At 41.3% G+C, this 12,379-nt stretch overlaps 1 protein-coding gene and 1 long non-coding RNA gene across 5 annotated transcripts in view; one reads left to right on the plus strand and one right to left on the minus strand.

The window, feature by feature from the left end:
• AKAP7 (A-kinase anchoring protein 7) overlaps nt 1–12,379 on the minus strand; it is a 144,835-nt gene that overhangs the window by 87,229 nt on the left and 45,227 nt on the right. For all 4 annotated transcript variants that reach the window (XM_058675208.1, XM_058675292.1, XM_058675245.1 and 1 more), the window contains exon 6: nt 2,368–2,480. In XM_058675208.1, coding sequence (XP_058531191.1) covers nt 2,368–2,480 — 113 coding nt within the window. The remainder of the gene's footprint in view (nt 1–2,367; nt 2,481–12,379) is intronic.
• Nucleotides 7,974–12,379, plus strand: part of LOC131482328 (uncharacterized) — a 59,391-nt gene continuing 54,985 nt past the window's right edge. Inside the window, exon 1 of the long non-coding RNA XR_009246903.1 lies at nt 7,974–7,984. This is a non-coding gene — a long non-coding RNA (uncharacterized LOC131482328). The remainder of the gene's footprint in view (nt 7,985–12,379) is intronic.

The raw sequence follows: 12,379 nt of genomic DNA on the forward strand, positions 1-12,379 counted from the left end.
ACCCAGGTCTACCCTCATTCTCTGTGGAAGAGAATGGAAATCTGCAGCTTCCAGAAGTACCCAGTTGTAGGTTACTTCCAAATCAGAACTTAAGGCCTAGAACAGAATCAGTCCATAAATGAAAAAGCAAATATTATTTGGCTTTCTGAAAGGCAGTAATATTGTAACTTATTATCAAATGAGTAATCATCATCATATAAATAAAAAGGAAACTGATTTAGATTGTATACATGATTCAAGCAAGGGTAGTTTCTATCTTATCATTATTCTATGACCCAAAATCCTGTGTGTCTGGCACATGGTAGGAACTCAGTAAACACTGCCAAATAAGCATAATTGGGAAGAGAGAACTCCTTAAAGATAGAAATCATTTTTGGGGAATTGGAGTTGGAAAGTGGAAGGGGGGAACTTAAGACTAACATAGACAGATTCTCAGATTCAGAGACAAGACATTTATGCATCATGGCATGGAATAAGAAAGATGTGAACTGGAAGTCTTAGAATGGAAGTTTTCCATAGCAATGTCACATGACAAAGCCCACGGTTAGCAAAGCCAAGCCCAAGGTCATGCCACATAAGTCAAGGCGCAGAGAGGTGGACAGTCTCAAGATTGCAAGTTCAAAGAGCTGGCATACCCAGAGGCAGATTGTATCTTTCTCCTCCCTCCTATGCCTCAGCAATCCCTTGACGGCCCTGAAGACACATCAGTATGAGTGCTGACAACACTTCCACTGAGAATAAAAGCTGCTGGGTGGCACTCAGTTGGCAATCCTCTCTGCTTGGCAAGGAGGAATCCTTTCAACCACCATGACCCCATCCACCTCCAACCCCTCCCTACTTCTAATACTACCTTGTCTCTCTTTTCTAATTGTACGTCACTTCCTGCTCAACCTTGTTCAAGCCATGCTGGCCACAGCAGAAACCAACAAAAAAGTAAACTCATTTAAACCACTTAATTATTCTCTGCCTCATATCCCTCTCCTATAGAGTAATGGAGTCAATTCTGTGAACCTAGCCACCAAGGTATCAGTTAAGTGCAATCTGAAAAAGGTGAAATGAAATTCCAACTTCAACAATTTTATGACATATACACTTGGGTACTGCCATGTCAATGTTAATATTATAAAGACACAGAAACATTTTGAAGTGGGAATATTACCTGCACCACTGATTTGTCATTCTGTGATTAAGTTTGAAACCACTTGGAAGAAGACAATCCATTTGAAAGCAAAACAAGAAAGATAACGAGCAGAGAGGTAAATTTGAGTCTACAGATTAGATCAACTGTTATCATTCCAGATATCAAAATCTATTACTTACACAAAGTATTTGCCACAGTTCTTTAAAAAAAAAAAGAAACAACCATGCAAAATTCATTTTTTAGGAAATTTTTAACAAATAGTTTGGTTGAAAACTCATAATCATGGATGTGAAACACACATTTTTAAAGCCAAGCAGACTTTCTGAAGATAGAGGCATTAGAACTACACTATGCTATTAACCAGCCTTAAGCACAGCAGAGGACCATGGAGAGCAGGGAGAGAAGAGGAATCTGCATACCCATTCCCAAATTCGGGTTGGGAGGAGCACACCATCAGTGTGATTAGACAACCCCTAAGGCTGCAATGTGGCATAACAAAAATAGATGCCCTTAGGCTTCCAGGAGAAACACTCATGAATCCAGGAAAAAGCTAAAAGTGACTCTAATCTGTGAAGGAGGAAGGAGAGCCCAGGAAAAGCAAACAGTCACCTGGAGATAGGGAAAGTCAAAATACAGATTCCTCAGCCTGCCTGTCGACTCTCTAAGAGTACTTTTAAGTACATCAGAAGGTAGGATCCCTCAGTCATCCCCTTGTTTGGCCCCTGGTACACTTGCTCCAGTCCTCAATGCAGACAACTCATAGAAGCACAGGGTAGTCCTCTGAAAACCCTGAAGGAGCTATTCAGAGAGGAGAAGTGATTAAAAGATTTTCCCACCTTGGAGATTCCCAGGTGCAGGGAGCAGCACTGTGCATACAGGCAGTAGAGGAAGCAATGACTAGCAGGATAGACAACCAGAAGCCAAATCAACAGCACACTGGACTCCGACACTGCCTCCTGCAGGCCACTTGAGGGGTGAAGCGGATCTGACAAGACACTAGGTACTAGTGAAGGGTGGTCAGAATAGGCAACTAACAACCAAAGGGGAAAAGGAGGCATGTATCTGTCCTGTTGTGAAGGCCCTGGAGCCTCCTCAGCATCCCTAGGAATTGCAAATTCATTAGGAACCCTCAGGGAAACAGTGCTAGGACATCAAAACATACAGTGAAATGACATTCTTACCCCAACCACGCACACCTATTCTGGTATCACAGGTAGTACACTCACATTCTTACGCAGCCATGGTGACTTTGACAACTTCATAAAGGTCAAGTGAGGCTTGAAACTTCGGTCATCTCCCACCTTGACACCTTTTTCATGAAATGTTCTTTTTGCAGTCTCTGAATAAAAGAAAAGAAATACAAAGTTGTTACTACAACACATAGTTGTCTTAGATAATGACAATTTAAAAAATAACTATTATACAATGAAGATTCATTTGCTTTTTTTACTTCTTTCCTAAGGTTTACTTACTTATTTTAAAGACACAGTGATAGAAACAGAGAGAGAGAGAGAGAGAGAGAGAGAGAGAGAGAGATCTTCCATCTACTGGCTCACTCCCCAAATGCCCCCAAGAGAAACGTGAAGCCAAAAGCTCAGAACTGCATTCCTCCATGCGTTGGGCAGAGGCCCACGTACTTACAACATCATCCCTGCTTCCCCAGGCACATTAGCAGTGCCCTGGATCAGAAGCAGAGCTACCAAAATGCAAATTAGTGCCCCAGTACGAGATGCCAGTGTTGCATGCAGTGGCTTAATCGAACGCATATTACCAGCACCTAGATATTGGCTTCTAAAAATAAAAAACTACAGTGTGTATAGTAACAAATATTATATGACAATTAAACCTCCAGTGATTTCCAACATATGATGAATCACAAAAAGTGATCACTTTAACAGGGAGCATCTGGGCCCAGTGGGATGGCACAGTGGCTAAATCCTCACCTTGCATGCACTGTGATTCCATATGGGCACTGCTGCTTGTGCAGGCTGCTCCACTTCCCACCCAGCTCCCTGCTTGTAGCCTGGGAAAGCAAGCCTGTGGACCCTGCATCAACCTGGGAGACCTGGAAGAAGCTCCTGCCTCCTGGCTTCAGATCAGCTTAGCTCCAGCCATTGTGGTCACTTGGGCAGTGAACCAGCCAGTGGAAGACCTTTCTGTCTCTCCTTCTTTCTGTGAATCTGCCTCTCAAAGAAAAATAAATAAATCTTCAAAATAAATGAAAAGAAAGCATCTAGCAAAGAATCATTAGGTTAATAAGATGCTGATTTACACCAAATATTCCAGTGGTTCCCACATGAATAAAAGGGAGTAGCTTTGCTGTACTGCTCCATATCTAAAATGTGCACTTCTGAGCCAACTGCAGTAATAACAACACTCACTAAGAAACAGGAAGCAAGCGAGGGGAGCCCTCTGCTTGTCCCAGCTTACACCCATGAGCATCCAAGCCCCTGCATCAGGAGGGGCAAACCCAGATGGAGCTCAAGCACCACCTTGAGGAAAGAACTAAAAGTGAGAGACCAAGGTAACCAGAGCTAATAGGACAAAACACCTAAGAAGTGAGACCTGAACCTAGAGAAAATTCCACAGATCTGGAAAAGGTCCCCTATCAAGGGTGCAGAACGTGCAGCCCATGGGCCTTACAAGGCCTATAAAATCATTTGGTCTGCCCCATCAAGGCAATTGCATGTAGGACTCAAAATTCAGTAAATCTGTAGTAGGCTGATAATCGATAACTTTGTCTCCTAAGCAATATTACAAATATTCAAATAATATTTGGCAGACAAAAACATTCTCTATCTCTGGCAGAATCAGTAATTGAATTCTAATCACTGCATGTGAGGAAACAACCAGAAGTGACGTGACTGGGAAACACTGAAAAGGATTGAAAAGTACCCAGTGTTACCAGAGAGGGTATACCTAAGAAGCCATTGAACTTGACTGGACAATAAGATGCTGGACTCTATGTTTGGTATATGCTTGCAATGGGGGAATCTCAACTGAACTTGAACTGTGGTTATGCAACAAGGTGGAGGAATCCACCATGGTGGGAGGGTTTGGGGAGGGGTGGGGAGAATCCAAGTACCTATGAAACTGTGTTACATAATACAATGTAATTAATGAAAAAAATAAATAAATAATAAATAAATAAATAAATAAGAAAAGTACCCAGTGTTATTTCAAGTTAAAAATGTATCCTGAAAAAAACCTCAAGATTCATGCGACACTGCAGAAACAGTCTCGCTCAGTACTGAGGAATAATGAGCTCAGGACTAGCACTGCTCTCACGACACCTAACAGAGCTTAGAAGAAAGATCCAAAGGAGTGGCAGGTGGGTGAAGTGGGGGGAACAGTTTTCAAGTACAAATTATATCCCAAAACAACATCCAAGATATTTACACAAATATAAAACCAGCTACAGTCCAACAAGTTAAATATTTCAACATCTGGCATTTAATCAAAAATTACCAGACATACAAAAAAGCAGAATGATATGATCCATAATAAGGAGATAAGCCAGTTAGTTAAAAAGTGACCAAGAGAAGGACCCTGTACCCACATGGCAAACCCAGAAGAAGCTCCTGCCTCCTGCCTCCCGCCTCCCGCCTCCCACCTCCTGCCTTCAGATCGGCTCAGCTCTGGTCATTGCAGCCATTTGGGGAATGAACCAGCAGACAAAAGATTTTTTTTTTTTCTGTAAAACTGCCTTCCCAATAACGATAAATAAATCCTTAAAAGAATTACAATTCCTTATTTTTACAAAGTAGAGATATCTAAGCTAAAGAACAGACCAAAATGAAACTTCCAGAGATGAAAACTGCAATGTCTGATAAAAATAACTAGATAGAAATTAAAATATGAATTAGACATTGCAAAACAAAAGATTAGTATACATGAAAACATAGCAATAGGAACTATCAACAAATAAAAAAGCGGACAAAGAAAGGAAAGGAAAAAAAAAAAAAACAGAACTTCAGGGAACAAAAGGACAATTGCAAGTTGCTCAAAGTATATACAGCTGGAGTACCTGAAAACAGAGAGCAACCACAACCAAAATGCAAAGTAATCTGACCAGTAGCTATTAGCATTTAAACCACACAAGCATTGGAACCATATAATCCAATTAAAAGAAAAATACATAGAATAAAAGGACTGGCACATAAAATGTTATGTAGAAGATATTTACTAAAGTACTGTCTGAGTTAACATAAAATATAAAACAAAATAGTAAGAAAAATAAGTTAAAAATCTTCAACAGAAATAGATTAATTAGTATGTAACATGCTAAGGACTATCACACAGCTAATGAAAAGGATTAATTACAGCTTTTTTCATTATTTTTATTGTTTTCCATGATATATTTTTGTACATATAGGGAGTCCCTCTCCTTTCCTCCTCTCCATGTTCCCCTCCTACCATTTCCCCATATTATTACAGTAGTATAACAGTTACAAGATTAACATTCTACTGTTTATTATGGCATTGTACAGCTATATTTATAGACCTATTCAGCCAACAGAAAGAGGAGATGTGGAGCTGGCATTGTGGCATAGTGGATAAAGCCACTGCCTGGAACAGCAGCATCCCACATAGGCACTGATTTGTGTTCCAGCAGCTTCCGTTTCCCATCCACCTCCCTGCCAATGGCCTGAGAAAAGAGCAGAAGATGGTCTAAGTGTTTGGGTCCCTGCTATCTATCATGGGAAGCTTGGAAAAGATCCTGGATCCTGGGTTTGGCCTGGCCCAGGGCCAGCTATTGTAGCAATCTGGGAATGATCAGTGGATGAAAGGTCTTTCTCCCTCTCCTCTCTTCTCTCCTCCCCTCTTTCTCTCTGCCTCTCCCTCTGCCTCTCCTTTCTGATGCTCTGCCTTTCAAACAAATAAATCCTAAGAGACAAAAAGAAAAGTTATATGGTTGCTATAAATAAGTAACTTATGACTACACATTCAAAGGGAAATAAAATCATTTGTATTTAGAATTTCACTGCCTAGAAAAATAGTGAAGAATTCCTTGAAATGGGGTAGAGGTTGGTCAGAGGCAGGGAAAACTAGCAATGTCATATTTATCTGTATAGTGAGCTGTGATAATGACTCCTAAAGTCATAATTTAGAAAAAAATTTAAAAAGCAAAATAATAAACTGGCAATGTAATAGCAACATAGCATTGCTATAATTACACAGGGAGTACACTAGAATGCATAAGTGGAAAGTTAAATTATTTGTTGCACAATATGAAAAAGTCACACTGTTTAAAAACCATTGGTAAACAACTTTACATTTAATCTTTTTATCCAAAAACAGGCGGAGCCAGTAGTTTTAAGTCCATCTGAAAGAGGAAAAAAGACCTGAAAAACAACAGGTTAATGCTTAGGGTCACAGTCCTGATATTAGCAACAAAGGAGGAACTGGTGTCAAGGCAACCTAACTTCTATTCTGACCCTATTCCACTTTACAATCCTGGGGTTGAGCCCTCAAAATTAAAGATGGCTTTAACACAGGACTGAAGTCAAAAGCATACTTCAGTTGTAACCAACAGCTCTGGAGATTACTAATGATGCACATAATTACAGCGATAAATATCTGGATTAAAACAAAAACCAGTGTCTCCATCCTGCTTGCAAATTTCTTACACAGTGTAAGATTTGCACTTTTTTTCAAATGGGAACATAAAATGAAATAGATGTTGTGTCAACAAAACAACGATATCATATTATTCTAAGAAAACCAAAGGTTTAACTGCAATGACAGATCCACCCAAAAAATTTTTAAATGGCATGAATATAATTCATGGAGAACAGCAGAGTTTCAATATTGAGATGCCAATACAAAGAAAAAATAAACTGACGCGTTTTATTTAGTAGTGACATAACTGCAAGTGCTGGCGGTAGTGTCCGTCTTGAATGGCCCACATGCTGGCCTGGCCCAGAGGGCACAGAGCAGGGAGAGGCACATGCACCCACCGCTGGATCCTTTCTTGTTCCCATATATACTGACTCTCTGCAACTTACGTGGCCTCTCAAATACTCCATGATTTCATTCTATCATTCACCACAACACAGCATGACAATCAGGAGCCCAAATGTGAAGACCCTTTTGCTGCCCTTGGGCACACAGAAGCATCAGAATATCCTAGATACGAGTGGAACAGGTCATAACATGGTGGGGTCATTCAGTACAAAACCTAAAGTCCCTCCTTTCACATTCACTGACATTCTAGGAGCACAGGGAAATCTGCAACACCTCAGGAATAAAGCACTCTTGCTAGCCAACTCAACTGGATTTCTTTAGTTGACAAGATAACGGAGACAAGCCACCTCTTACTTGGCCTCTAATTCCCATCAGGGTCATAAACTGAATTTGTCCCACAAACTCATGGATTGGAAGGAATCCCCAGAGCAATAGTGTTGGGAGGTGTGGCCTCATGATGAGGATGGGAGTGGCAGTGTAGAGCCCAAATTTCGCTCCAGCAGAAAAAGGGTCAATAGGATGCCTGCAGGCAGAAGACCTTGTGAGATAAGGAGCAGCAGAAGACCTTGCAAGATAGAGAGCTAGGAGCCGTTGGGTGCTTTCCAAGAGCTTGGAACAGTAAGTTTCAGTTTCCCAAGTTTCTATTTTACAAAAGAGAGATAAGTTTCCATTTCTCAGACACTGAACCATTCTTGAAGACTGCTTTCAGCAGGGGCAGCTCCTGTACCAATCATAGCCTTGTGCAATTTAAATGTGCCAATGGGATCCCTGTAACTATGCATCTGCTTCTGTAACCCCGCTTCCTGCTTCCCATATCCTATAAAAAGTCCCAGCTTGTGCCGCTCAGCGCGGCTCCCTGCTAGAACGGGCGGGAGCGTCCACGAGCCCGTGTGAAATAAACCTTGCCTCATGTGTGATTGCATCTCTTGGTCTCCTGTCTCGCGTCTGCTGGAGGGCTCCGTTCGTCCAGGGGCGAGGGCCCCTGGCCACTGCCCACTCGGGTTTAACAGCAGGTGTTTATATGATGAGGACTCTGGCCTCATGAATGGATTAATGCCACCATAAAAAGGACTTGCAAACATGTATTCACTCTCTTCTGCCAGGCAAGAACACGGAGCTTGTCCCTTACTTGCCATTCTTCCTTACACCACCTGAAGGCACAGTAACAAAGCCCTTACCAGACAGTAGCACTTTTATCTTAAGCTTCCCAGCCTCCAATTGTGAAAAGTAAATTTCTCTTCTTTATGTAATTTTTCACTGATTTTACTTTTTAAATTTTTTATTAACATGGATCATTGAACTTTTTATCAGATACTGTGTAACATTTCAACACAAATATACTGTGTAAATTAATGAAATCAGACAATAAACATTTCCTTTTTTTTTTATCTTTCCATGATGTTGGGAACCTCTGAGCTCCTCTCTTCCTGTTCTTTTTTCAGTATTTAAACACATTATTGTGAACTACCAACACTAGATCCAATTACTTCGCTTTAACAATGTCCTTAACAGTGTACCCATTATCAAACCTCCTCTTTCTTCCCTCCTCTCACCCTCCTAGTCTCTAGTAGCCCCCACTGTAAATTCAGATCAAATGTCTGCTGTGTATAAACCATCCACAGCTTTAATCTTTCCAGCCTCTAGAATGGCAAAAAGTAAATGTCTGTACCTCATAAGTTGCCCAGCAAAAACGAGACTTAAGAAACCCAGGAAAAAGAAAAAAGAAAGAAACCCTGAAACTCTACCAGCATCAGACACAACTAGATGTCAAAACTACACAACCTTGTCTCTACTTTTGCTTCTGTATTTCTGTTCTCCTATGAATTTGATTGCCACTGCCTGGAAGGCACTGGGCAAAGAACAAGAGACATAAAAACCCAAGAAGAGAAACTCTTAACTAACAGCTCAAATTTTAGCCTATCAATCCCAAGCTCTTGTCATGTAATTTTTTTTTTCACTGTCTAAAGAGAGGGAGACAGACAGAGCTCCCACTCACTGCTTCACTTCCCAGATGCCCACAACAGCCAGGACCGGGCCAGGTAAAAAAAAGAGAGGAGCAGGGGGCATAATCCAGGTCTCCTACATGAGTGGCAAGAACCCAATTAGTTGAACCATCAGCACTGCTTCTTAGCATCAACAGGAAGCTACAGTCAGGTGCAGGACCAAGAACCAAACTCAAGTACGCCAATATAGAATTTGGGCATCTTCATTCACCAGTGTTGTTTTTTTTTTGTTTTTTTTTTACTACTAGGCCAAACAGCTGGCCATTTAAAAAAAAAATCAGCATTTACTTAATGCAAATAAGTGTTAAACGTGACATTTCAATAATGTTTTGCAAACTTGGATCGTGTCCTAAAAACTCTTCCCTGCTGGTCACTGCATCCAATTAGCTTTTCTTCACTTATCTAAGATAATAAAGAAATTTGGGCGATATGCCAGTAAAGGCCAAGAAAAACCCCAGTTCTTAGTTGCAAGTAACAGATGGCAATTTTGGCTGAGCTGAGCAGAGAAAGAATGTACATAAGACATAGAAGAGCCAAAGCACCAGGCTGGAAGGCTACGAACCTACGGAGATGCCCAACATTCTGGCACCGTCCAACCAGGAGCACAGCACCCCATCACGAGGTGCAATAACTGACACTTCTAAACCAAAAGAGCTGGTTTGGATAATAGCAACCACCACTGGTGTACAATTTACCCCAAAAGATAAGGTTTGCACAGTTCTTTCACTCTGCTGTTCAAGTGACTAGCTTCTGACTCAAGGTACGTATCGAATCTAGGTCATACGCCCATGTCCTGGCAGAAGGGAGTCTGTGAAATACGTAGGTGATGTGGGAAATAATATGGGCCAGTTTTGGTGTTGGGTACTTAAAAGGAAAATAGCCCAGTAGGAGCATGCCACGGATCATTAAGAGTATAGCCATTATGACTGATACTGCAACAAATTTATCAACCTACAGCATGTTTAAGTTATAAATTTTTTTTCAAATATGTCATTATAATCCAACTTTGGCCCTCCCTTTTTAGGTATTTCATTCAACTGCTTTAAAAGGATCTAAATTTGAGACATTAGACTGAATCATACACAAGTGTGACTTTACAAATGAAAAAGTTAAAAACGGGTAATGTATTGCGGGGTAACATACCAGAGTAAACAAGCTCACTAAATTCCTAGAATATTTTTAAACGATTTATTTTATTTTTGTTGTGAAAGTCAGATATTCAGAGAGGAGGACAGAGAGGAAGATCTTCTGTCCACTTCTCACTCCTCAAGCGGCCACAAAGGCTGGAGCTGCGCTGATCCGAAGCCAGGAGCCTCTTCTGGGCCTCCCACGCAGGTGCAGCATCCCAAGGCTTTGGCCCATCCTCAACTGCCTTCCCAGGCCACAAGCAGGAAGCTGGATGGAAAGCAGGGCCACCAGGATTAGGACTAACGCCCATATGGGATCCTGGTACATGCAAGGTGAGGACTTTAGCCGCTAGGCTACAGCACTGGGTCCTAAATCCCTAACATTTAACTGATGAGACTAAGGCATACTTTCTTAGCTATTAAATATTTAAAGAATTCTCACATGAAAGACATGGAAAAGCAAATTAATATATCTTAATGTACCTATTCCACTCCAGAAAACAGATACAGCATAAAGGTATGAAAGTACAAGTTCATTTATTTAATTTTTAACTGAGGACTGGCCCTATGTGCCAACCACATTATCTGCTAAAGACAACAAATGTCTCCCTACTTTTATGGAACCTACAGGGACAGAATCTAATCTAATAAAAATGGTCAGACTTATCAAAAAAATTAATGGGTATAAAAAAGAGATCAACGTCAGCAAAAATAAATATAGTGGTTTTGTGTGGTTCTTCATTGCCTACATTAATTTTTATATATTATGTTATTTAACATACAATTTTATCATCAATTACATCTAAAACACATTTTTCAATTTATTAGTTGGTTATGTAAAATTTTAAAACAACAACTTTCTTTATATTACTGGGTTTAAAATATTCAATAATAACAGGCTCGGCGGCGTGGCCTAGTGGCTAAAGTCCTCGCCTTGAAAGCCCCGGGATCCCATATGGGCACTGGTTCTAATCTCGGCAGCTCCACTTCCCATCCAGCTCCCTCCTTGTGGCCTGGGAAAGCAGTTGAGGACGGCCCAATGCATTGGGACCCTGCACCCGCATGGGAGACCCAGAAGAGGTTCCAGGTTCCCGGCTTCAGATCGGCACGCATCGGCTCGTTGCGGCTCACTTGGGGAGTGAAACATCGGACGGAAGATCTTCCTCTCTGTCTCTCCTCCTCTGTGTATATCTGGCTGTAATAAAATGAATAAATCTTTAAAGAAAAAGTGATTTAAAAATGGTAAAAACAATATGGTTGCTGGTTTGAATCCTGGCTGCTCCACTTTTGATCCAGAAAACATAACGCACCATCCATGAAAGGTTTATTGTGTAAGGGTAGAACAGAACCAAAGCCACAGAGAACTGAGCAAGCCCGGACAGCATCTAGGGTTTCATAGCTTCAGGGACTGGTGAAATGACTGGTCTTCATCTACAAGAAGCTGTGACTGAAGGGCAACAGTAGGTCTCAGCTAAGGCAAAAAGAGACTTAAATGTTCAAGGAATCCAGCTGCGAACTTACAGTAATAGTTTAGCACAACGACTGAGAGCACAGATTCTGTCATCAGACTCCCCTGACCAGTGTACTGGCTCTACCACGGGGCCTCTTGGTGCCTCACTTTCCCTTACCTGCTGAATGAGGGCTCAGATAATGGCTCTGAGACCCATGAGTTTGTTGAGACTGAATGAATTAGTATTCACAAGATATTTAAACATTTGGAACAAAGCACTATGAAGCATTTGAATGAAAAATCAAATAGGAGAGGCATGTGGCACAACAGTGATGTCATCACGTGGGACGCCTTCACCCCTATCACAGTGCCAGCTCAAGCCCTGGCAACTCCAGCTTGATTTCTTTTTTAACTTTATTGGTTTACTTGAAAGTCAAAACAAGAGCAGAAGAGTGAGAGAGAGAATTTCCATCTGCTGGTTCACTCTCATGACCATAATGGCCAGAGCTGGGCCCATCCAAACCAGGACTGGTATATCACTTATGATCCGGCTTCCTAGTAATATGCACCCTGGCAGGCAGCAGAGAATGGATTAAGTACTTTGGTCACTGCCACACATTTGGGAGACTCCAGTTGTGTTCTTAGCTCCTTGTTTGAACCTGATCCAGGCCTGATTGCTGAGGGAATTTAG

This window comes from Ochotona princeps, chromosome 1 (assembly GCF_030435755.1).
Source record: "Ochotona princeps isolate mOchPri1 chromosome 1, mOchPri1.hap1, whole genome shotgun sequence".
Lineage (NCBI taxonomy): Eukaryota > Metazoa > Chordata > Mammalia > Lagomorpha > Ochotonidae > Ochotona > Ochotona princeps.